General features: G+C 33.6%; 1 protein-coding gene and 1 pseudogene across 2 annotated transcripts; both read left to right on the top strand.

Moving 5' to 3' along the window:
- Positions 1–6218: 6218 nt before the first annotated feature.
- Positions 6219–12465, top strand: LOC131629362 (uncharacterized). 2 transcript variants are annotated; one of them, XM_058900149.1, is made up of 15 exons: positions 6219–6519; positions 6709–7427; positions 7506–7818; positions 7908–8054; positions 8158–8246; positions 8372–8464; positions 9100–9226; positions 9646–9710; positions 9796–9970; positions 10202–10396; positions 10484–10531; positions 10762–10908; positions 11044–11126; positions 11432–11547; positions 11982–12465. In XM_058900149.1, the coding sequence occupies exons 2-15, from the start codon at positions 6817–6819 to the stop codon at positions 12062–12064; spliced, it is 2292 nt and encodes a 763-aa protein (XP_058756132.1). In that variant the 5' UTR covers positions 6219–6519; positions 6709–6816; the 3' UTR covers positions 12065–12465. The 2 variants fall into 2 exon arrangements, with proteins under 2 accessions (XP_058756132.1, XP_058756133.1); XM_058900150.1 differs by lacking the exon at positions 8372–8464.
- Positions 12466–24163: 11698 nt separating this feature from the next.
- LOC131629386 (uncharacterized) lies at positions 24164–26643 on the top strand (annotated as a pseudogene).
- Positions 26644–27898: the final 1255 nt, after the last annotated feature.

Here is a 27898-nt window from a genome sequence, read left to right as displayed (position 1 = left end):
GCAGTTTCGGAGGTAAAATGGTTGTCACACGCCACCTGAAGACCGCAGTCTTCAAAGATCCCCACTGCAACAATCTTAGAGAAGGTACATACATGACATCGAAACACAAGCCCCCTCTAACTGCAAGAAGGGCCCATTCTTGATAGTAGGATCCCCAAATATCTTGAAAAACCACCGAAGTTGATAATTATGAGGAAAAGCATTTGAACGAGCATGTTGAACACATGGACACCGTGCTCGATTATCACTATGCTTAAGCATGGTAAAATGCAAATTGTTTGTCTTGGCCCTCAAATGAGCAACAATAGTGTGGTTTACAACCATGCATGACAACTCTATCAAATCTTGGAAAAATTATATGATGCATTTATGCCTCACTTGTAACCCAAAAGCGATAGTTGAATACTATAGTCGTTCTCACCATGATCCACCACAAGAAGAAAGAAACTTTACGAGAATATATAAATAGGTTCACGAAGGTGGAGGTTAAGATAAGAGGGTCAAATGAAGGGATAAAATGTTTGATCTTTGAAAAAGGATTAAGGAAATATTTCTTGTTTCGTGAAAAGATAGGACAAGAAGATGCTAGAAACATGAGTGATGTTCTCATCAGTGTAACACCCTTCTAAACCCCGCGACAATTATATAAAAATTCAGAGTGAAACATAAAAACAAGGGTGCCACAATTCAATTTAACCCATTTTATTCATAAGTCATTCGTCATGCTACACTTAGGAACAAATCATCACATTATCATAATCATGTTTCTACACAGCGGAATATTCATCATACAGATAAGCATAACATCATCTATGTGATATCCCACAAAGTTAATACAATAACAACATAATAGAGTATCCTTATAGAGTCTAGACTAGCGTTCCCCAGTGTTACAATATCAGAGCATGACACCGACGATATACTAAATGCACTGACTCATGAGCTAATCCTCACCAAATCGTAAAAGTCGTTATCCTCAATCTGAAAATGACAACATGTAAGGGTGGGTCTCATCGCAATTAACAAATATTATTGCATCATAAATAATAACACATCATAGTTATATTAATCACCCAATTGTATTATATTCAGACAATTCAACAAATACGCAACCAACATATCATCAATTCATAACACTGAAACACATTCAATCATGTTATGAAAATCATGCATATGAATGAACTGACATTATGCATGTGGTACCATACATGGGATAAACCCATCCAACTGATCTTTTCATCATCAAGATACAGTCCAACCGACACAAATTCCGCACAATGGGAATTATGCCCACAATTTGATCCACAACATCACCGGGATCCATCACCAAAATGCGTATGAATGAATGCACACATATGACATACTTACAACATCAACGATCCGATGAATAACATCGTCTCACATAACTCAACATAGTTATCACCAACAAGTATGTACATGTATCATGCATCATTCAAAACAAATCAATCATCATCATACGATCAGAACAATCACCACATGTTCATGTTATACACACACTATCAACATTATAATCACGTTGTCACAACATCACCACTGGACCAAAATGAACAATGTCATCACCAATAACTCACCAAAAGCAACACCGAATGATATATTAGGTTTCAACACCATCCACAATTATATCACATATAATCATGTCAAAACACCTTCCAGTCACAATGAATTCAAAGTGGTTACATCACCATAACAACACATTGTTACATTCACACATATATGTACACAATGCTACAATCCATCAAATAAACAAAATATTCACATCATCCAACACGTCTCATATTGTCACATCTCATCATATATTTCAATAATATATCATCCATCAAACAAACAAAATATTCACAAATACTCATATCATCACAACTCATAGATCATCACATGATTATTGCTTCAAACATAGCATGTATTAACACATCTATTCACATATATGTACAATACATCATTCATCAAGAAATAAAATCATGTTTCAAAATAATTCGAGTTACACCTCATCCCATTATTTAAACACATAGTTTATCTCATAAGGTTCATCGTGCTCAAAACGGCACTAAAAACGGACATACGGTTTGAAAGTTATGGCCTTCGGAAAATTTGTTAAAAATTTTGTAGGTCGACGCACAAGATCCATGGGTCGATGCACAAAACTTTCTGTCCCCCTCGGGTTTGATCAGGTCGACCCATGATTCGACTCATGCTGGCCTTTTGGGAACCTATAGATCGACGCATGACTTTCATAGGTCGACGCACGTTGCGCTGGTGCCGAATTTTTTTCTGCGATTTGACATCTTTCCTCTCCCAATCTCAACCAAATCGAACCATAACAGTCCCCACACCAAAACATCATCAAATAACATAACATAATACAATTACAACACATTTTAGTGGTCATATAACACTAAAATCATTCATCAATTCATCAATCCCATCAATTCAACAAAACAACCTAAATCTCCCAAAACCCCAAAACCTAAACATACAATCCAATTGTTCTAACTAATATACCTAATCAATATCATCATTTAAGATACGATAAGAGAAGTTAATCGGAGAGTCCCCCCTTACCTTATTCAAGAATCCTTGGTTGGTCCTCTTATTCTTCTGCTCCTCTATCACGTATTCTCCTTTCTCCTCTTTTGCTTCTATTTTCCTTCTTTTCTCAACTTCTCTATTTTATGAAAGAATAAAATTCACTTAGTATGGGCCTATCACTTAGCACCCCTCTCTTACTCATCACAACACCAATCCCAATGACTCCTTTTTCTATAATTCTTCAATTAAACCCAATCAATTGCCAAATAATTCTAACAAATAATTTAATTCCAATTTAAATTAATTAAGAGAAATATGGGGTGTTACAATCAGAGCCCAAGTGTATATAAACTATTAAGAGAAACTACATGCATAAGAAGTATAAATGGTCCATGAACTCAACAAATAATTGATCGACAAAAAATATCGACTTCAAAGAGAGAGGATATTTTACAAGAATGCGGAAATATCAACTTCAAAGATATTGGGGTAAGAAACCATCACCGTATCAAAGAGTCAACTAGGACTAATAATACAAGATTTTGTCGCTTTTGCGAGAGCCACGAGCCACGAACTATTTGAGAAACAGGGGATGAAGAAAGATAAGTTATCGCTTTATATGGGCTATGAACAACAAACTTTTAATGGCACGATGGTTCGCCTTTGGGGTTTCGTGATGCTCGTGGTCACTTTCGAAAAAGGAAGATACGTTATGGTTATAGACTTATAGTTCCTTGTAGTTCTATGCAAAAGCATGTACAATTGCATTCTAAGGAGACCTTTTGTCGTTACTATTGACATTGTAGCTTTCCTGACCCACCAGAAAATAAAATACCATAATGTTCATAATGAACTAGTGAAGATATGAACCAACCTACCATGAGCACACATATACATAAAGATTTGTAATATTGTCAGGAAACAACATGGGTTGATGAGAAGAAGAAAAATGTGCTTGGACTTAGCATTGATGACCTCGATAGATGCCTAGAGACAATGGTTATTAATCATCAGATCGCGAGACTAATTTTCAAAAACAAATAAAGTATGATATATCTTGATTCATTGAATGCATGTACCAACAAGAAAATAGCACCATATTGGTCTTGACAATAAGGGCCAATGGGAAATGTTGAGGAAGTAAACTAGGAACTGAACATCGAATGGAGCAAAAAGCTTAAGATCAACAGAGATATATGAGAAAATGGAACCCCATCACATCGTCTGAACCAACGACATAGTACTCCAAAGAAAACAATTCATTGCCAAAAAGATACCTCTTTGGCTAATAAAGTAAGAGTTAGGTCGTCTTCTTTATGTACTTTTACCCATCTATGTAAAACTTTACCATGTAATCCTTTCTTTAAGCAAATAAATGAATTCTTCGCAAAACTCTCTACTTTAACATCGTGTCATCCTCAAACTAAGTCTTAACTTGAGTACAAAGAAGAGGAGTATACCCTTAGTGGGACGCGCTCCTCAAAGACGTTCAATAAAGCGTCCAAACACAACCTCATGGATAATTCCAAAGACCATAAAATTTAACCTTGGGATTAAAGCGATAACCATTTAAAATGAATGTTACGGTAAGTAAACAGGGAATAGTTCTCGCTCTCAAAGTAAACACGAGAGCCATAAAACTACAAAAACTATACGAGTAAATGAAAAACAATGACGTTCCAAATCATAAGGAATTTTTTTACAACAATCATACAAAAGAATGCCAAACAACACAAAAAAGTACTCAACCTATGAGTCTGACTTTTAACCAAGAATGACCACTCACTCGTCTCCTATCTCATTCTCGGGATGAATCTTCTCCCTCAATATTTGTACTTTGAGATTGAAGAATTCCACATGCATCCATGCAAGCTATTTTCATATTAGATTAACTTAATTCCATAGCTTTCACATATTCTTTAGTCAGGTGAACATTTTCCGAATGCATCCCTCGCAACTCATCTCGAGCCTTTTTCAAACTTTCCTGAGCCTCACTAAAAAAAAATTTTAGATTCCCTATTGGCGCCTCTTTTAAATTAACACAAATATTTAATGACTTTGACACAAGCCTAATGCATGAGATGCAGTTGCAAAGGGGCAATTTCTATGCGGTTGAGAATCCCCACCTCAAAATCATTAAAGGGAAGTTGGAGCCCTATATGGGAAAATATACATTCGTGGAAAGGGAGGACACACCCTTCATATTTGATGCACAAACTTTTGTCACCCTCAGGGGTACCCCCCGTCATAGGAGGAATCCAATTTTGTGAAAGCATTATACAAACCTTCTTTATTGGTAAAGACATAAACCATGTGCAACGTCTCCTAATCAACCCACTAAGGTTGGTTTTCACTCTTGAACTCCATGTCAGTCTGATGGTTGCATCGATTCATTCATGCTTCATTGTCAACAGATAAAAAGAACTACAGTAAGTAAGTATATGCAATTGAGATTCTATCCACCACCTTACTTCAATATCAATTGGATCACAAACAAAAACACAATGATGCACCCTTATATTAGTTTAAGCTTTTTCGTTTTCACTTAAAATTGACTATGAGCTATGGGTTAGTTAAAGACAGAATTGGGAAGGAAAAACCTCTAACGGTTTCCCTAAGATTAATGCCATCAATAATACCTTTTTGTTGGATAACAACGCAAACCTTTGAGCTTTTCATGACAATCTCCCTAAAATCCTAACGAACAACGAATGAAGCAATAAAAAAGAGTCAAGATTGTTACCTTCAAAAGCCACATCATTGAAGTGAAAAGAGGTTGAGAAAGAAAGATTGAGAAGAAGAAGAAGAGTAGGATAACATAAGGTCAAACATATTAGAATGAAAACAAAGGTCCCTAGAGCTTAATAAGCGATGGGAGAAAAAAGAAAAATAAGATTCTTGTTATTATATATTGGTAATAAACAACCCACAATCTATTGCCAAAGATCGAGGTAAACACACCATCACAAATAAACAGTCTGGATTTGGCGTCAATCTTGTCACCACACTCGAGCATTCTATAAAGTATCACCTTTACCTCTAAAGCCTAGGGCAACGTGAAGTGGTTAAAATGTGAAATGTTTCATATATAAGACGTGCATTTAATATGTGTGTTCTCAAGGACACATACACTTACTTAACACATCTCCGTCTTTACCCTAAGGTGGGGATCCTCCCAAGCGCATTGAGTCGAGTACGAAAGCTGATTTAGAGGTCGATCTCAAAATTTCCACCTCACTTGTAACTTTATAAATGATAATAAGGACTTGAGAGAAAACTATTATGGGTCAGTCAAACGATCCAACAAGACCGATCCAATATTGAAGACTCAGTCCATAATACTCTCACCGGAGTAACAAATGGGTAGATTCCAAGGGATTGTGCATTAGATCATACTCTTTGTCCATCTTCAGCTTTGGGTCTTATCAAAAGGTCTCGTGCATTCTACCCTAAGTCAAGCGAGAGCAATTTTAATCGTCCACCATACAAAAGCTCTTTTAGGCATCATAACAAATACTTTTTTTATTCACTATTGTAAAGTCATATCTCTTTGATCACTAATTTAAGTGTTGGATTGTTAACATAAACTTTGAAATGTTAACTTTACATGAAGGCGTCTACTATTAACCATGACCGATGTTTAAAAAAAGGAATAATATTAATTAAAGTGTTCGTGCAAATCATGCACAGCATCAAAGTCAATAACTAATGATTGAATCAGAAGGGAAAAAAAATGATTCAAAATTCCCCGAATGTTGTAGCTCCTTCTTCACTCTCCATTTTCCCTCACCCGACTACTCACATCTACTATGTAGGATCGCCTTCTCCTTCAACACGCGCGCGCATTTTTCTCGATCACCCTCCGGCGGTTCTTTTCCGGTAACCGCCGATTTATAAATTAAAAAACTCCCGATATCCACCGCCAACGAATCTTCACTCCGTGATTTGTTTTCACGACCAAATTCTACCTAGAAGGTTCGTTTCTTATTCCACAAGTTTCAATTGAATTGGTTTTTTCTCGCTAAAATACAAGTAAAAATGTTGACTTTCCTATTGTTTTCTATGCACAACATTTCTGAAAGCTCGAATTGAAGGATATTGTTGAGCTTTCTCTGTACGTGTTTGTATTATGCATGTTTATATGATGGTAATTTCACTTTGCAGGTGGTGGTAATTTATCCGATTTGTATTAATGGCATTGAAGCATTGTGTTATTATAAAGTGTTTTATTTAGAAAAAAGTGACATCAAAGGCTGTAATTTGTTGATATATATGGCATCAAGAGTGATTTTGCAAAAGAAGAGAAACATTTTGTTCAATCACTTGATTACTCAACATACTCGCGGTATTCTCGGATTCTCTAGTGTTGGGATTGGTCAGCCATTTGATTCTAGTGAAGTAGATGGTTTGAGTCGGATTCCCTTCTCTTCGTCTCGAACTATTGGACATGAACATGGACTGGTAAGAAAATTGTGTACTCTCAGTGATGATGATTTGACAGCTTGTTCATTATCGAGATTATACTTGCATAGTTCATTTGGAATTTCGAATTTTGGAATTGGAAATGAGAAGTTAGAGTTAGTTTCTCTTTCGAGATTGGGATGGACCTCCAGAGGTGCTCGTTATATTTCCACGGCTGCTGCTAATCAATCTAGATTGGGTAATGGCGGTAGTGGAAATGAACAATCGGATTCTAAACAGAAGAAGGAAGCTTCACCGGAAGAGTGTGACGAGGCTGTTGAAGACTTGAGTACCGTTAAAGCGAAAGCTAAGGCTAAACAACTTCAAGAACCCCATAAGAGTAGTGAATCTATTGTAAAGAGATTATGGGCTAAGATTCTAGGAATTGGTCCAGCTTTCAGAGCTATTTTGTCAATGAGCAGGTTTAAAATTTACTACCTCTTGTTTTGTCTGTGATGTAAATATGTGTGTGAGACTTTTCTGGTTTTTCCATTGCCTAGGGATGACTGGGCAAAGAAGTTAAGCCATTGGAAGGATGAATTTAAATCTACTTTGCAACACTATTGGTTTGGTACAAAACTACTTTGGGCTGATGTTAGGATTAGCTCCAGATTATTGTTGAAACTTGGCAATGGAAAGAGTCTCTCTAGAAGGGAGAGGCAGCAACTCACGAGGACAACAGCCGATATTTTCAGGCTAGTTCCTTTCGCTGTATTTATCATAGTTCCGTTCATGGAGTTTCTTTTGCCAGTATTCCTGAAACTGTTTCCCAATATGCTGCCTTCCACTTTCCAGGATAAGATGAAAGAACAGGTAATTGTTAATGTACTCGTCAAACATTGCATGTCTAACTGCTGGCATGCTTTTATCATCACTCAATTTTGGGAAGGCTTAATTTGTAGGAGGCATTGAAAAGAAGGCTAAATGCAAGAATAGAATATGCCAAGTTTCTTCAAGATACTGTGAAAGAAATGGCGAAGGAGGTTCAGAATTCAGGAACTGGAGAAACGAAGAAGACAGCAGAAGATCTTGATGAGTTTATGAACAAGGTCAGACATGCTCTTTGTGACCTAGTGTTATATATTCTCTAGGTAGTCTTCTTATGGAAAATATTTTTATACTATGTTTGTATTCATTATGTTAATGGACCAGGTCAGAACAGGTGCCCGAGTTTCAAATGATGAAATTTTAGGCTTTGCCAAATTATTTAACGATGAGTTCACTTTGGATAACATTAGCAGGTTGCTCCGCCTACCATTGATTTTGCTCAACTTGTTGTGCTCTGCTGTCATCTTATGAATCTCATATTTTGGGTTTCCGTGTTGGATATGCTAACATGTCTTTTGATTGTGAAAATGGAGAACAGGCCTCGCTTGGTAAATATGTGTAAGTACATGGGTATCAGCCCGTATGGTACTGATGCATATTTGCGTTATATGCTCCGCAAAAGATTACAAGAGTAAGATTCAATAATTCCTATTTTACTTTCTGGGATAGCTCTGATTCTGGTGTATGTATATAATTCATGGACTCTTATAGGTTAGAGTTAGGAAAACTTCATTTTATGCTGTTTGTACATTTCTGATGAATGTCAAAAGTAGCCAAGTACATGGAACTCAATCAAAATGGAGAAACCCAACCAAATGGAGTCTCACCCTAGTCATGATCAGTAACATCTAACCTTTAGGTAGCCAAGAAGCCAGGGCCTATCCTCTTCATAACACACCTGTGCCATAGAATACCCAAACTTAAGGGTGCAAACAAAATGTGCAAATAAAGGAGGAGTTTCTATGGATGCAACAATCTTCCTAAGCTTGGTTCGAGAGATTCACAAAGGCAGTTATGTCCCTAGACTATAAGCCAAGTCAAGACAACGATGATACTTGGCAATAAGAAAATGCTCTGATGTCCCTACTCCCTAACCTATATATTCAGATTATTGTTTGTATACTCTACATTGAAATAATATTCAGAATATGTCCAATGCTCTATATGCTGTGAAAACTAAAGTACTTCAACAAAATTTAACATATTCAGTCAATAACTTCATAGTTTTTTTTGAGAGTATAGATTTGAATTGTTTGGCTCTGGCAGGATCAAGAATGATGATAAACTGATTCAAGAAGAAGGTGTAGAGTCTCTTTCAGAAGCAGAGCTTCGTCAAGCTTGTAGAGATCGAGGATTGCTTGGATTGCGTTCAGTGGAAGAAATGCGACAGCAGGTTAATAATAAATGTTTAAATGGAATTTATGCTGCGGAGATCAGTTCTGAAATCTTCAATGCTGTTAATTTCTAGATTCTGGCTATAATTTCTACTTTCAGAAATCATAATTCAGAACCTTTATTTTCTCATAATTGCTACTTTGAGAACCTTCTTATTGAACTTATTTTTAATCAACTTTTACTTGAAATCAATTATATCATGTATAAGTATAACTGAATCAAATCACAAAATTCTCAAATGCTAGTGTGTTAGGTGAGTAACAAAAATATTGTCTTAAGAGTGGGGATTGTAAGTTGACATTTACATAATATAGTTAGAAGCCTTTTCTTGATGCTGAATAAAAGATGCCGTCTTGTGGTTGAATTATCAATACAAATCTCATGTTTGGGGGTTGTAAATTGTGCATTTCTTTGCAGCTTAATGACTGGCTGGATCTGTCTCTCTACCATTCTTTGCCATCTTCCCTCTTGATTCTTTCTAGGTATTTTAATACTTTCTCTATTGAGATACCGTTGTCTTAAGAATTTCCCTTCTGGAAAGGCATAGTCATCTCATTCTCTCTGTAGAGCATTTTCCATCTCAGGAAAGGTGAAACCAGAAGAGGCTGTTCAAGCTACACTTTCTTCTTTGCCGGATGAGGTTGTGGACACTGTTGGTGTAACAGCTTTGCCATCTGGAGATTCTGTTTCAGACAGGAAGAGGAAGTTGGAATATCTTGAAATGCAGGAGGAGCTAATCAAGGTAAAAAAAATTTATGCATTATATATGCTATCATTCATTAGAAGTATTTATGTTTTTGGAAGGAGGCATGAGTTGGTGAGTTCCATTATAATTTAAAGTAGTTTGTTAAAAGCCTTTCTTCGTTTTACTTTAACGTCGTGAATAATTACTAGTGGCAAAAGCAGAGAATTCACATAAGCATATGTAAATTTGCTTTAGATTTGAGTTTGATGGTTGCCGGATATTTCATAGGAGGAGGAAGAGAAAGAGGAAGGGGAGCAAGCCAAAGTGGCAGCAGAATCTAATAATGGCGAAAGTGATTTAGCTACGAAAAAGATGGTTTCAACAAGTGGACCAGCAAAAGAAGATGCAAAGGCAAAGGCATTGGAAAAACATGAGCAACTTTGTGAGATCAGCCAAGCATTAGCTGTTTTAGCATCAGCATCTGTAAGCAAAACAAACTTTATTCTTGCTAAACTATAAAAGTTTTTTGGTAAATGCTTGGATTCAATGATTTGTCTGATAACTTTTCAGTCAGTGAGCAGAGAACGTGAAGAGTTTTTGAGGCTTGTTAAAAAGGAGGTATGTAGACCGTAGAATTTATCTGTCTCTAGGGATGGATACTCCGTAGTGAATACGTTATGGGCATTCAAAGTCTTGGAATTCAAATGGTTATTTCTTTCTAGAATTGTGTATTTGTTAAACTGGCCTTTTTAAAATTAATTTAACATTTTTGAAATCTTCGGAACAAGCTATTTTTCATGCCTAGCTTTTGTTACATACAAAATCAGTTATAACCTACCACTATGCAGATGGAGCTGTATAATAGTATGGTGGGGAAAGAAGGTACTGAAGGTGAGCAGGAAGCTAAGAAGGCCTATAGAGCTGCAAGGAAGGATAGTGATGGTGCTATGGAGGTCGCTATTAGTGACAAGGTTTCTTCAGCACTTGTTGACAAGGTAAAGTTATGACACTCTAGTTTTTATCTGGTGCCACTTCATAATTGAAAAACAAAAGAGAAAACAGATTATGACTGAATTACATTCTGAAACTGGAAATGACTGACAGCTATAGGAATGTAATTTGCTTCTTAGGTTGATGCTATGCTCCAGACACTTGAAAAAGAAATTGATGATGTTGATGCTAAAATTGGAGACCGCTGGCGGTTGCTAGACAGGTTATTTCTGAGTTAAATATTTGCTTGAAAGAACACCATGAACTGATTAGTAAATATTTCAAAGACTCAATACATGTTTAAAGTTTTACAAAGCAACATGGCATGGTAATTGTTAGAAATAATTAGTAAATATTTCAAAGACTCAATACATGTTTAAAGTTTTACAAAGCAACATGGCATGGTAATTGTTAGAAATAATTAGTAAATATTTCAAAGACTCAATACATGTTTAAAGTTTTACAAAGCAACATGGCATGGTAATTGTTAGAAATAATTTCATTAAATGTTCGGCCATGTTCTGGCAGAGATTATGATGGGAAAGTGACACCTGAGGAAGTTGTAGCTGCTGCTGTGTATCTGAAGGACACGTTGGGAAAAGAAGGAATTCATGAATTTATCAACTACCTTTCGAAGGATAGTGGTTAGTTCTTCTCTCAATTTCTTCCTTATTCTCATGTGGCACTAAGATATAGCTAGTATGAATGCCGCTCATCAATATGAATGTTGCTGATGTACCCTCTCAAATTAATGAAACTAACATTTAACTAATCTAATACCACAAAAGCACAAAGAAAAACCTCATGCAACATGTGGTTTTATTTTTCGAGCCCCTTTTTCTTTGGTTTTGTGCTTCTTTGTTGCACAATCTTGTGAGAGCCATGACAGTGAGCAGTGACTAATTTCAAAGCAGTTTAAAAACTTTGTAGTTCATGTTGAATTGTTGGTAACACAGAGAGGTACATGTAACTGTAATTTTTAGAATGTGTATACAGATGATCCAATATCTTAATTTGAAATTTTGTTTAACTGGCTATGGATGACAGTTATTTTGTGTATTTTTTGAATCATAAACAGATGGGAAAATATTGGTGGAAGACATTGTCAAATTAGGCACCCAAAAAGAAGATGCTGAAAAAGATGAAGTAGGAAGATCCTAGTGTTTATTTGTGAATTTTGTTATAGTCATTTTATTTTTTTGAATGTAACCGTGAATAATAATGGTTGGTATGTATTCTCCCATGTCCCCAAAATGTAGGTTGGGCTTATGTGAATAAATTACATATACTAACGTGCAAAACAAGCTTAATTGATGTATTTTTCACTAACTCCATTTTTTATTGCATTCCCCGTTGTCTATTGGTATGACAACTGGGTGGAGATGATTTTCATCAAAACTAGTTAGAAACTTGAGCGGGCACATGAGTTATTTAATTTGATACGATATAGAGGAAAATTTTTATCTACAATTTCTTTAGGTGTGGTTTTATTATTTTTCAATGAAAATATGACAAGTCTACTTAAATATCGTTTAAGGAGTGAAAATATGAGAAAATTACATATGTGTAGGACGAAATTATACATTTGTTATAATTTTATTAGAAAATAATATAAATCACTCGTAAGAAATTGTATCTAAGTTTTTTTTCGATATAAATTATATAAAAATATATTTGAAAACCAACTAAGATAATCATATCAACTCAAGTATATTTTGACAACCATATTACATATAGAGTTAATAGTACCTTTAGATGTTCTGGTTTCTACTGGTAAAAAAATACTCAAGGACGATGTAAAAGAATTTTCTTCCCCAGATTAGTTTTGTTGTGGTTCTTCTTTCTTTTGGGCTTTAGCCTTCTATATTACACACAAAGAAAAGTTATATCCACTAATATATAATGAAAAGTACTTAAAATAATACAATTTCACAAAATAATAATACAAACAACTTTATCATGCATTACAACAACTTTATTATTATTTTCCCTACAAGAATGACTCGTAATTAAACATAACTATCACCCCTTAATTTTTTTACTTTAATTTTAATTTTTTTCACTCTTTCAACTATATCATTTAACCTAATGTAGGAAGGCTTTTTAAGCCATCCGAGTTTGTTCTAGAGACAAAAATAACATTTTAATATTTTCTGTAATTTTTTATTTTTTATTTTTGTTTTGGATTAAAAGTTTATTAGGGCTTTTTTCTATTTTATTTCTGTTTTGGATTAAAAGCCTATTAGAGTTTATTTATTTCTTTAATTAAACACTTTTGGTGCGTGAGTTAAAGATCATCTTTTGATATAATAAAATTCAGTATTATCTTTATCTGATGGATTTCAGAGTTTATCTTGACAGATTTTGCGCTTGCAATCGTGTGTTTTCATTCTAGGTTTAACGCTTGCTAATCCCTAATGTTTCTGACTGCGTCAAGTGGCATCAGAGTAGGTTTTTCCTATTTCTTTTTGCAACTCGATCAGAGCTATGAGAGATTAATCGCTGACCAGAGCATATCTTGAGGGAATTAGCGTGACCCTAATTGCTTTGACTGAATAGATTGGCGGATTTAGCAAATCAGGTGAACAACGCCATCAACAACGGGAATCGATGAAGAGGCAAGGTAGGAGAATAAGTTAGGGTTTCGCTGGGTGAAAATAATCATCGTGCTCTTATTGTTAAAATTTTAAGTTCTGAAGAAGAAGAACCCTACGAGTAAGAGGTAGTTGATCATGGGAATCGACATAACCATGATTATCGAGTGAATGCTGGTATTTCATTACTCTATGGAACGATGGGAGTGGAGGATTTTTAAGATTGGAATGTCGACGACGACATATTTTTCAATGTTATGGGCATCCCCGAGAACAAGAAAGTTAAGATGGTAGCAATAAGGCTGGAGAGTATTGCTGTTGTCTGGTGGGATAAACTTGTTGTTTAAAGACAGAGACAAAGAAAAAGGCTGGTCAAATATTGGCGAAGAATGAAAAAATTGACGCTTAAGCGGTTTTTATTGAAGGATTATGAGTAGATTCTTTAAAAGGTACATATTTAGTGTGTTTAAGGAAAGAAAATTGTAACATAATACAAAATTGAGTTCTTATGTTTCTTTGAGTGTAAAGAATTGGGAGAATTAGAGAGCCATAAAGTGGCTTGATACATCAATGGCTTAAAGGGATTCTTGTAGGAGAAGATGAGTTTTTAAATTGTATGGACTGCGACTGAGGCATCTAGCATAGCTTTGAAGGCAAGATTGATTGAGAAGTCCCCTCAAAATGTCTCACTTAATAACTTTGAATCAGCAGGCGACAAGGAAAACTATAACACCATAATTTCCCCGACACTTTAATTGTAAAATATACAAAAAATTATAATAAATATTACACTCAAAGGCATCACATTACTCAGCATAAAAACATCAACTTTCATAATTTAAAATAGCAACGGAAAAACTACCAATCAGTATTCGACAAGTTTCTAAAAATTCCTGAAAACAACTTTAATTATTTATAATGTTTTAAACTCAAATAACTCTAAAAAATAAACATCAATAACGCAACCCTATTCCAAGTGTTACAGTATTCATAGCGACACTTGGAATTTAAAACAACAAACGAGAACCAGAAAGGGCGAAGAAGACCATTAATGCCCTCCTCCAAGGCAACCAACTGTTAAGGCTTCTCGGTTCCAATCTGAGTATTTGCATCACAAGGATCAAGACCATACAGAAAACAAATAGGGGTGAGAATATATTCATTTAAGTTAATGGTACATACACATTGAGGATATCATGGTAAAACATGAATATTCACTCATAATATTCATCAATAACAACATCACAAACAATCAAAAATACTAAAAAATCATAGACATTCGCATATACAAGAATGAATGCAATGTAGCCATCACCTCTATTTCAATACGCATGTGGTACCAAAGTTTTGGAAGTTAGGGATATGTTACCGAATTATCCACTCATCACTAGACTGAAGTCTTACCTATCTCCATTCTACATGATGTATGAATGCAAGATATAACACAAAATATAAATCTTTACCTTCATCATCATTACTCGTCACTGGTTCCTCTTAAATCTAGAACTCAGCATAATAGTCGCTAATGTAAGGCAGCACAATGGTTCACCGAACCAAATATATCTCAGCATAACACAACACAATTGTTAAAATCATATAATTTGTCAACAATATTCATCATTATAACATTCATATAACCACTCAGAACATCTCAGCATCACAACTCAACATATAACAACCATCAATTCAAGATGACATAATTATTCAATAATCATCTCATAAGACTTATCAAAGAAAAACATACTCTTCATATTTTCATGTACATGTTCTCACCTTAAATCATTATTACAAGATAGAATTACGTGTTAGTTGCCCAATGCTTCGAACCGTGCCTCAAAAGGGTACACCTGGACTCAAGTTATAACAAAAATAGTATTTGAGTCCGGTTTTCCTTCTTGATTGGAATCAAGTATAAACTATGATTCAAATCAAATAAGGCAAAAGCTACCCATGAGTCTTTGATTCAAATCAAAATTCATATTGCAAACCTCTGACTCGAATCAAATCAGTCTAAATTGTTTTTCTACATAATTTTTGACTCACGATTCGAATCAAACTAGTCTACAGCGTCTTTATGCTAAATCTTCACGGGAATCTCACTCCTAAACCCAAGTTTTGACTTACAACAATCCCCAAAACATATCTAACTTAATGTACATGAATCACACATCAATCAACATTCCACAACATCAAAATCAACATCATCACATCAATTCATCATGTTTTTCATCAATACATACATCAACATATGAACATCATCATCTCTAATATTTCTGATGGCATCCAAACACATAAATTCACATCGCAAAAGCGCTTAGCTTGATTAACACAATTAGAATTAACAATACGTCAATTTAGTCGTGGAGGTTTTGCACAAACCTCACACAATTCACAAACCCTCAACAATGGAGGACAACGAAGAAAAGGAAGAAGGAAGAGGGTAAGGATCCCCCTCTATCCTACAAGCTTAAGCACCCTTATCACGAACAGTTCCCCTGTCTCTTATCTTAATTATGCGATAAAGCTTCAACCTTGACAATTGCCATTCTCTCTCTTGCTATTGTTATACTAAGGCTTGGTTATCTCTTCCTATTTTTTTCTCAAACTTTTTTTTACATACTGATACATGGTTGTCCTTTGACAATGAATTTCAACTTTTGATGGAGAGTCAATATGAGTGCTCCAGCAGTGTGGTGTCTATCACTATGTAAAAAATCAAATAACAGAACCGCCATCGAATATTTATTTATCCCAGAGAAGGGAAAGGAAAACGTCGAAGAAAACCTCAAGATGGAAATAACATGGTCTCGCAACCAAATCTAGGATAAGGGAATCGATTACGCAAAGGGAAGGTATTAGCACCCCTCGCGTCTGTGGTACTCCACGGGAACCACTCTTGTTGTTCTAATCAGAAGGGTGTGTGCATCTAAAGGCTTATTACTTTTAATTTATTACAAAGAGGAAAGATACTTATGATATTAGTGGACCCGCTAAGGCATCACACATTATGCCTATGTATTCATCAAAGGATGAAATCAGAGTCTTCGTAGCTCGTATCAATTTTGGTGATTTTAGTTTATGAAAGAGGTTTGTCTTGGATTAATCGCACGGGGATGAGAGAAATTGATTTTTCGCTCGGGCGAAAAGATTAATTATCACACGAGGCAAAAAAAATGAGTTTGGAAGAATTTTAATGTGAAAGAAATTATTATTTTTTAATTTTATTTGGTTAGTTTGAAATAAAGTCTAACTAAGAAAAAATCATTTTTTGTATTTTTTAATTATGAACTTAGTATTTTGATGATTAATTACATAAGTTAAATAGGAAATTATTTTTTTGTATTTTTTATATTTTTATTATTTTTAAATTTATTTTTTATAACCTAACTATTAATCAATCTAATCAGAATTGACCTAATTACTATTATCTTGACTAGAATTAACCTAATTAAAGAAATATTAGTTAAAAAACTAATACTAATTAAGAGCAATAAAAATTATCTAAATAAGTGATTAAGCTTAATAACAAACTAGAAAACAAAGGCAGGGCATAAGGGAATTTATAGTGTGTTTGGTTTGGCGTAAGCTTTTCCACGTTTATTAAAAAATAACGTCAAATTTCCACGTTTATGTAGAAGCTCCATGTTGTAGCTTATGAAAAATCACGTCCACAAGACAGCTTGCCGTGCGTTTGGAGGCCTAAACGCCAAACCAAACACACTATTAATTTGAAGATAAAAAACTAATTTGTACTATTAAAAATAAGACCTTTTAGTTTCTACCTTTTATCTATCATTTAGAAATAGAATAGTTGTTTTATGTACATTAAGTAAAAAAATGATGAAAAGCTTTACTATTATAACATGACAACATATTTGTTTTACGTTACTTTTACTAAAAAACCACGTCAAATTTTCACGTTTACATAGAAGCTCCATGTTGTAGCTTATGAAAAATCACGTCCACAAGACAGCTTGCCGTGCGTTTGGAGGCTTAAACGCCAAACCAAACACACTATTAATTTGAAGATAAAAAACTAATTTGTACTATTAAAAATAAGACCTTTTAGTTTCTACCATTTATCTATCATTTAGAAATAGAATAGTTGTTTTATGTACATTAAGTAAAAAAATGATGAAAAGCTTTACTATTATAACATGACAACATATTTGTTTTACGTTTGTTGGTACACTAGTTGTTACAAAACTAGTGATTGCCTTGTTTGTAATTAGTTACATATTTGTTGTTACAAAACTAATGAAAACAACAAGGCAATCACTAGTTACATTAAGTAAAATTTGGATCGAGTAACGTAAAACTAGTGATTGCCTTGTTTGTAACTAAAGTGTATATAGGTTGTAAATCGCATAAAATATAGGGAAAATATTTCAAATGGTTGTATGAAAAATCATGACAGTATGCAGGGAATTACTGATGAAGATATAAGTCAAATATGCTTCAATGGTTATATGAAAAAACATCACAATAAGTAATGGTGAAAAAAATTAAACAAAGTATTATGTAGGAAAATCATGTGAGTGTACTACTTGGCATGGCATGGTGTCTCGTAGTATATGGGGAGGCATATGTAAACATAATCAATTAAACCATTAGAAAGGTAAACTTGGATTGAGTATAACCGAGAAGCATTGGAGAGATTAAGATGTATGTTGGCTGCAACTTAATGATTAGAAATGTGAGTATTAATAAATATCTATCAAGCTTTAATGAATAATGTGAATCATAAAAACCTACTTACATTTTGTCTGCACCAAGCATGAGTTAGAATCATGGTAGTAGGTCCTTGAGTTGTCTTGTCGCACATGAACTTGTGTACTACAGATCAGGGGTGGCCTTGAGCATGGGTTCGCGGGGCGGAAGCTCAGGGCTCCATAATTTTAGGGGGCACCAAAAAAATTTTTTTACCCATATATATATATATATATATATATATATATATATATATATATATATATTAAAAGAATATTTTCTATTATAAAAAAGTTTGTTGGAATTTTTTAAGAAAACAATGGCTAATAAATTATAGGGGCACAAAGTCAAAATTAATAAAATATAGAGTAGAATAAAATCAATTAATTCCTCTAAAATAAAATCAATTAATATATCCATAATTTTAGCAACTAATGAATTTAATTGAGGCACTAAATATTGATTATGTTAGTAAAATATTTTATACAATTGAGGCACTAAACATAAAAAAAAAACATAATTTCTGCATATTTCAGAAGTGCACTTCCGAAAACTCCCAAAAATGTGAAAAAGATGTTTTCGGAAGTGCATCTCCGAAAACACCCCCCATTTGATGTTTTCGGAAGTGCGCTTCCGAATTCTGGAAAAATCTAGAAAAAAAATTTACTTCGGAAATGCATTTCCGAAGTAGGGGTATTTAGGGGTTTTCGCTGGGGGTCACCCTATAGGGGGTCAGGAAAGAAATTCTCATAATAATTAGCTATTTAACATACAACTATTGACAAATAAACATAAAATAACTATCACGTGACTACTAGTAGAAGACCCGTGCGTCCGCACGGACAAGTCAAATCTTAAGATGAATAATATATATTATAAATAGAGAAAAAAATTTTAAAATTCGAATGAGAAATGTTAATTTAAGATTAACAAAACATAATATAGATGAAATGAATCTATATATAGTAGCTATGTAAAAAAAAGAACATGAAAATGCAATAGTCACTCATATCTTAGATAATTCGATAAGGTTAGGTTATTGGTGATATACAGTTGTTATTATAAAATCACTAATAACTAAAAATATTTAAAAAAATATATTTCTCAAATCACCAACATGATAAATTTAATATGTCTAACAACTATAAATATTTACAAATATGACTAATAAATATAAATATTTACAAATATCACTGATAATTATAAATATTTATAACATTTTTGTGTTAAAATAAAAAAGGTATTGTGGTAATAGTGTCACGTGAAAATAGTGATTTTATGCTAATTATAAATATTTATAATATTTTGTTGATTAAAATAAAAAAGGTATTGTATTGATAGTGTCCCGTGAAAATTTCTTAGATGAATAATTTTCAATTTTAATTGGTTTATAATTTATTTAAATGCAATTATAAAATATGAAATAATAAATTTTATTGCATAGCCATGTAGTGTAAAACTATATATGGGCATAGCCATAAAACTATTGTTTATGATATAAACTATTATCCAAGACATTTTGGTTGTTGTGTTTATAGATTCTTAGTCCTCAAGATTCTACTAATAAATGTATTACTATGAGTATTTTTATCATTACGCTATGTGTCAACACTCAACATCTTCAAAAACCTTTTCACCTTCTTAAGTAAAATAATTTGTTTAGTGTTTCAATTTAAATCATCCTCTAAAGTAAAATAGACGTTGTTTAAATTGATGCACTAAACCTTACATTGGTCCTTAGGTTGTTTCTTATGTTGGTTGATTTGATGTTACTGTAACAGTCATATATAAAATGTAGAGTTGTCAAAGATAATTTAAGTTTTAATATCACTAAAGAAAAAAAGGTAATAGATATTCGTGCTAATAGGGTTGGACATCAGTTCAGGCCGGTTCGGTTTCGGGCCCAAACCATCAATCCGAACAGACCCACGGGTGAACACTACAGGACCAATTCCGACCATTTAGATCAACGGTTTTAATCGGGTTCGGTTAATATAATCGGTTTTTTCGGTTACGTATTTAATTGCAAGGCCCAAAACAATTTTTATTGTAGGTTGGGATAGATGGAATTGTAAGCCCATTTAAAAATGATCCACTTTATTTCTTTATTATTATTTAATTAAAATATTATGTCTAATACAAAATATAAATTATCATAATTAATAATTAATGTCAAGTTCAAGTTTGGTCACTTCGAATTACACCCAAATTTACAATTAATCAATCCTTTATTTTTTAATTTTTCTTATAAGTTGTAATTTTTCTTATAAGTTGTTTTCTTTAAAATTTAAGTCCAAATAAATCTATTAGGTCATTTTAAGTCAAAGCTCAGATATAATAATCAAACTTTTCTTTTCTTTTAAAAGTTTAAGTTTTACATTCAAATTGTCACTAAATTAATTAATTGCTAAGTAATCAGACTCATAACTTAAAAAATATTTTCAAAAAATGTACAATCCTTAATTTTACATGAACTCCAACATCTCCTTAACATTTTCACCAACAACTTTAGATCCAACCGACAAAAAACCACACCAATAATTCTATACCAAGTATATAGAACCTCACCTGCATTAAAAAAATATATAAATGTCAAAAATATTGTGGTAAATAAACTAAGTCACAAATATATTTAGAATAAATGTGTAACTTATATAATATCGCCAAAATAAAACTTGTAATTTTCCAGCTTTTATGTATAGATCCAACTTCATTCTCTCAAATAATAAACATTCAACAAAATAGACAAAATAATATATGGTGTTAGAAAAATATTACTGTGTTAATAAAAAAATAGACCAGTATAAAAAATAACTAAACAAAAAGTTTACAACTCTTACCTTTTAAGATTTAACATATAAATGTATCCTGGAAACCAAATGGTACCTAATACATAAATAAACGATTGTCAGTAAAAAATCGATATTAACCAAATAAAATAATTGAATGACAATTTTGAAACCCTACAAAAAAAATAAACATCAGTCCATTACATTTGAGTTTATATTCAAATTGAAGAAGGCAAATAAGAGTTAAATCTACACCAAATAAAATATAAAATAACAGACAAAAAAGGAAATAAATAAATAGAACATAATAAATACAAAGATGAAATAGAGAAAAATGAAAATTAACATCAGTTGAAATAAATATGATATTCAAAGAAACAGAGATGAGGAAGACAAAATAGAGATGATATTCAAAGATATCTCCACCAAATCAATGAACATGTGATTCAGAAAAAGTAACAAAACTAAGAATGTTTTGTTTTTGAGTGAGAGGAAACAAAGAGAAATTTGTGAGAATGAGATTCTAAGTAGCGGCTAGGTTAGGGTTCTTCAATAAGTTCCTAATATAGGTGAGTTACTGGGCATGTTTGTTAGGCTTTAAAAATCTAGCCCAGTTGAAATATAATATAATAATAGGCTGTTAGTTCGGTCTGTTGCGGTTTATTTTGGGTTGAATTAGTTAAATTGAACCATCACTATCCAATAACAACCGGATAAACGACCCGTATAACCCGATTTGAACCGACCGATTGCTTGTGGATAGCACGGGCCGGACGGATAAGCTCGGGTGGTTACTTTTTGTCCACCCCTACGTGCTAACAAAGTAGGAAGCAAGCAAACTAAGTTGGAACAAAACTAAGTCTAAATCTCTTCTGAATAACAGTACAACATCAGGATGTAAAGATTATACTAAAAGTAGGAAAACCTCTCCTCGATTATAGTACAATAGCAGGACCTATTGCTGATTTATTTTTTTAGAAACTTTGCTCTGCTCCACAACTTTCTTATGCTTAAAGTAATAACTTATAAAGCTAGTATATAGCCAAGGATATGACATGCTAGACCTGTTGCTGATTTGTTTAATTTCTATGTCAAAACTACATGTAGAAGTTAATTTAGAAACTCAAATGTACCTGTTGGTGAGTGCTTAACACAGAAGCTAACACTTTAAGCAAAACCAAAGTTCACACATAAACAAAAGTTAACACATAAAAAATATATTTAACATAGAATTTAACACTTAAACAAAAGTGAACACTTCACAAAATCAATACTTAACACATAAGTGCTGATTAAAGATCCATACTTCAAACAAAACTTCAGCATCTTTAAGGTTCCTGATTAAATATTATTATCCATTGAATTTGTAATGTAAAGGACTCTAAGGGACATTTACTTTTAACAGTAGCATGTTAACAGACATATATTAAACCTTTAAAGAACTGAATACTATTGCTATAAAGAGCAAACAATAAATGGTGTTCCAAAATACAGGCTAACTTTGATCATCCCCGAACTCAAAAATCACACCAGGACCAATACTCGCTCTAACCTCATAGAAGGTTGTGAACTATCCATCTGCTAGGCCTTGATCATCTTCAAATAGACAAACAACAGTTGAGTTAAATAAGCTACCTACAATACTTCATCTACATACATTAAAAGTAAACCAAATAAGTGAGTAAGATGATGCTGAAATTTCCAGAACTAAAAACTTAACATCTATTAATTAATGATTGATTAGGTTGAAAAAACTACTATCAATTATACTTCAAAAGTTAAAAACACAAAAATAAAAGCTACTAATTACAGATATGGCATGCCAAACAAACCTTTAAGAGATCAAAGACTTTTTCACATATGTATGTGTTAAATACTTGCTCCATGTTGCTGTAATTTGTCGGATGGATGCAAAGGGTGGCTTTCCTGTAAGCTTTCTTTGCAGCAGCAGAAGTAATTACCTCCGTAAGTGGGATTGGCTGCCATCCACTATCAGGTCCAAGGATCTGACAAAGTAAAAAAATTAAAAAAGAAGTCATGTATTCCATATAGTCTTCCCTTAACTGTTATTCAGGATAAACACCAACAAAGGGAAGAGATGAAAAACACATGCGAAGTTATTTCAAAATTTCAGCATAAGAACACAGACATATTGTAAGGTTAAAAGAAATGCACGCAGGTTTCTTTCTTTTCCACTTGACCGCCTTCTGACTTCTGTACCCAGAGTCTCCGCTAATCTCTGCTAAGAGTATGAGATTCAACAATCAATGAAACATGCAGGGGCGGTTATATAGCCCAGCAAGCCCGGGCATGCGCCCGGGCTCAACCCCTATTTTCTTTGTATTCCCCTAAATTTAATAGCCGATTTTTAAATGAAACTAGGGGCAAAATTAGTAAAAGTATGGGTGTAAAAATTAAAATAGATGAATACCCAATGGTCCATAAAGGCCCAACCCATTTAAATATTTATGACTTAAAACAGAAATAAATAAAAAACAAAACTAAAAGTATAGCAAAAACCCTTTTTGTTATCTCTGAACCGCACATGCTGCTGTCTGTTCAACTGTTCCAATTCGGCCATTCCTATCTCTACGTTCCAGCTAGCAACAAGGTAATATGCTTCTCTTTCTCTTAATTTGTCTTCTTATTTTATTAGATATTAGTATTATATTATATGTAAGTAATGTAACAATAGCACTTCAATTCAATTTACATGTTGCTACTATATCTTTATGTTGATTTTGGTTTTGGAAATCTCTTGCCACTGTCTTGTGCTAATGTGCTTAGAGCCTTAGAGTATTCTTTTTAATAAAATTTTGTCTTTTTCAAACAAAACAAAAAACATAGTTCAATATTTTGTTATTTTTACATAGTCCAATATAGGTCAATTTTACATAGTTTAATTTAGAATGAATGATAGTTCAATTTTTCTTCTAATATTTATATTGTAGTTTTTATTTTAACAGAAACTCTACTCTATTTTTTTGGGGTTCTAATATAGTATCAAAGATTTTGGTTAATTTAATAGGTCATTCATAATAATAAAATTCTCTTTTAATTTTGTGGTTATGAATTGTTTATTTTATTTAATTATTTGGTCTTGTCAATTTGCGTGTTATAAATTGTTTAATTAAAAATTCGTTTCATTAAATCATTAAATTTCAGAGATGAGGAAGTTTTTGGTTCCTAGAACAAGTATTGAGAAAGTGAATGTTAAGCAACCGGAAGTCGAAGTAGAAGAAACACCCCCTAATGTGGCCAACGAGTTTAATCCAAATGAGATTGTGCGTGATCCAGGATGTAGGAAACAAATTCATGAGTATGCTCCGGATATTCAAGACCAAGTGAGGAGGGCATATATATTGAAGGGTCCAACGCAACCTGATTTAGCAAGATTTCCTCGTACTCAATTTGGGAAATATTCAAGAGCATTTTGTAAAGCATGGTATAAGAATTATACATGGATTGAATACAGTGAGTCGAAGGATGCAACTTATTGTTTCTATTGCTTTCTCTTTAAGCCGCCCGGGAGGGCCGAACACTTTGGTTATGAAGTCTTCAACAAAGACGGATTTAAAGATTGGAAGCATGCATCTAAAGGCTTTAAAGATCATATTGGTAATCGTGATAGTAAGCATAACTCATGTGTGAAGCACTATGATGATTATAATAATCAAAGACAAAGTGTGACAAGTATCTTTGCTAGAGCAACTAGGGAATCAGAAGAATTGTATAAGATCCGTTTAACTTGTTCTTTAGATTGTACTAGATATCTCTTAGCATAAGGCATTGCTTTTCGTGGCCATGATGAAAGCTCTACTTCTCTAAACAAGGGAAATTTTAGAGAGATGGTGGATTGGGTAAAATCTAATGATGAAAAAGTAAGAGATGCTTTTGATCGTGGTCCAAAAAATTGCATAATGACTTCCGGTGACATTCAAAAGGAGCTTGCAACGTGTTGTGCACATGAAGTTACCAAGGTGATTATGGAAGAGCTTGGTGATAGACAATTCTCTGTGCTTATTGATGAGTCACGTGATATATCTGTCAAAGAACAAATGGCGGTGATGTTGAGGTTAGTACAATGAGTTTGTTATTGAAACTACTACAATTATTAACTTAAACTTGTAAATTACATTCAAACATAGACGAATACATTTAAATTTTTACTTATTTTTCTAGGTTCTTGAACGACAAAGGGAAAGTTGTGGAACGATTTATTGCTCTACATCATGTCAAATATACTACATCTGAGGCACTAAAGGATGCTCTTTATGGTATTCTCGATCGTCATACGTTATCTATTTCAAGGATACGAGGGCAAGGATATGATGGGGCTTCAAATATGAGAGGTGAGTTTAATGGTTTACAAAGAAAGATTCTAGATGAAAACCCTTATGCTTTATATGTCCATTGTTATGCTCACCGTTTGCAATTGGTGGTTGTGTCTGTTGCTAGTAGTTGCTCATCTATTCATGATTTCTTTGAGTACATCTCCTTGATTGTAACCACAACAAGTGCATCTTGCAAGAGAAAGGATGCTTTGAAGGAGGCACAACACCAAGATATTTTGAATAAACTTGAGAGTGGTGAGATCTCTCAAGGAAAGGGCTTGCACCAATCATCTAGTCTCGCTAGACCCGGAGATACTAGATGGGGTTCACATTATACTACCTTGATTCGTTTGTATCAGATGTGGTCCTCCGTGTTAGATGTGCTTAGTATTGTTGATGAAGATGGACGTGGACCATCTCAAGCGGCGGGTTTGATAGAAAAAATGGAGAGCTTTAAATTTGCTTTCATTTTGAAGCTTATGTTAAAGTTGTTTGGTATCACTAATGAACTTTCAAAAATCTTGCAAACAAAAGATCTTAATATTGTGCTTGCTAAGGAATTAGTTGATGATGTTAAAGCTCGATTGGCTATATTGAGATAGAGTGGTTGGAATGATTTATTTAGTGATGTCCAAGAATTTTGTTTTGCTCAAAGTATTCCGGTGCCAAATATGGATGAAGAAATACCGGTTCGGGGACGTTCAAGAAAAGAAGGGAGGACTGTCACTAATCTTCACCATTACCGTGCAGAGATTTTTTATGTTGCTATTGACAAAATATGTGTGGAGATGGATCACCGGTTTTGTGAATGAAGTAACATTGTGTTGGATTGTTTCTCATGTCTTGACCCCAAGAACTCTTTTTCCAAGTTTGATGTTGATAAGCTTGCTCGTCTTGCTAATATTTATCATGCAGACTTTTCTGATGATGACCGTGGAACAATAAGGGAGCAACTTGAGACTTATGTACATCAAGTAAAAAGGCATGCTTCTTTTACTTCTTGTGAAGATGTTCAAAGTTTGGCTATGAAGATGGTTCAAACTGAGAAATATTTGGTATTTCCATTGGTTTACAAGCTCATTGAGTTGGCTTTGATATTACCGGTGTCGACAGCATCCGTTGAAAGAGCTTTTTCAGAAATGAAGATTATCAAGTCTAATTTGCGCAACAAGATCAACGACGTATGGTTCAATGACTTGATGATATGTTACACCGAACGGGAGATATTCAAGTCACTTAAAGATGTTGATATTATTCGAACATTCACCGCAAAGAAGTCTCGGAGAGGGCATTTACCTGTTAATTTTATTTAGCACACTATTCGCAGGTGAGGTTTCACCTCTCTTATGTAGCACACTTTATGATTATTTATATATTGTCACATGTAACGTTCAGTTAAATTTTTTGCCCAGACTATATAAAATTTCTGGCTCCGCCACTGGAAACATGGACAAACAATAATTCAAAACATTAAATAACAAATGTATAGATGGTTATACTTCACTCTGCTTACTCCTTTTGGGCTAGAAGGTCACACATGTTCTTTTCTTTCAAAGCTTTTGCCTAATGATATTTTCAAAAATTCATGGTCATGATCATTTTATTATAAGTACAATTAACCTGCCACTAATATCACAAGATTGGAGATCTTACTGCACGGTCTTCTGTTCGGCGACACCTCTCCAGTCTAGCTCTACACCTATGAGCTTATTCACCTTCAGATCTCTCGCAAAAAGAAGAAGCTTATAACCAGGACAACATTTGGTCAATAATGTGTTTGTATCAAGTGAATGCAGTAAAACGTACATTAACAGTTTATAATATAGTACCACAGAGGTGTTACAAATCACATACCACCATAGATTGAATATGGATGTCTGGAACTAGGGGCAGAGTTGATGTTGTGAAACTGTGGGGATCAGTTATATCCTGCAATTCCATTCATTAGACATTCAAGCAATTAGGCAATTTAATCAGATTGCATATGCTTTATTTCTGATGCTTTCTCATTCAATTCATTTTGCATTTTGCTTATCTCCTTTGATGTCTTCCAATCAATAATATCAAATATGGTTAGATAACCATAACTTATGCGATCCAAAACATGACAATGCAAAAGGCATAAGAGATGCCCTGAACCAGTACATAGAAAATAGTTACAATCATATGAATTTAATAACATAATATATGAATTTGTATCCTTGCTTTGTTCTACTGTAATCATAATCATTCAAAAATTAATATGCAAATAATAGAAACATTCATGAAAGAATAAAGTAAAGTGGGTGAGCAAGATGGAAAATTTGAAATTCATTGATAGTAGCAGGTTCAAGCAAAAATAAATGAATAACATAATCTAACAAAAATGCAGGTTTGATTCAACTGATGGAAAAAATTCACCAATTCTCAAACTATGTATCTATCTATAATAATGAGTAATTATACAATGCAAAATAATAGTTTGAAACCAAATTTCATATTCAATTCACCAAGTAAAACTTATGTGAGACCCTCCTCGGCATTCGGTTTTGTCACGTTTGTATTGATTTATAGGTCACTTCAGTATGC

The sequence above is a fragment of the Vicia villosa genome, unplaced genomic scaffold, assembly GCF_029867415.1.
Source record: "Vicia villosa cultivar HV-30 ecotype Madison, WI unplaced genomic scaffold, Vvil1.0 ctg.000561F_1_1, whole genome shotgun sequence".
Taxonomy (NCBI): domain Eukaryota; kingdom Viridiplantae; phylum Streptophyta; class Magnoliopsida; order Fabales; family Fabaceae; genus Vicia; species Vicia villosa.
This window is presented reverse-complemented; position numbering and strand designations above follow the sequence as displayed.

Coding starts and splice junctions, on each gene's coding strand:
- LOC131629362 (XM_058900149.1), top strand. CDS start 6,817: ATGGCATCAAGAGTGATTTTGCAAAAGAAGAGAAACATTTTGTTCAAT. Junction 8,247..8,371: donor ACTTTGGATAACATTAGCAG/GTTGCTCCGCCT, acceptor AATGGAGAACAG/GCCTCGCTTGGTAAATATGT. Junction 10,397..10,483: donor CTGTTTTAGCATCAGCATCT/GTAAGCAAAACA, acceptor ATAACTTTTCAG/TCAGTGAGCAGAGAACGTGA.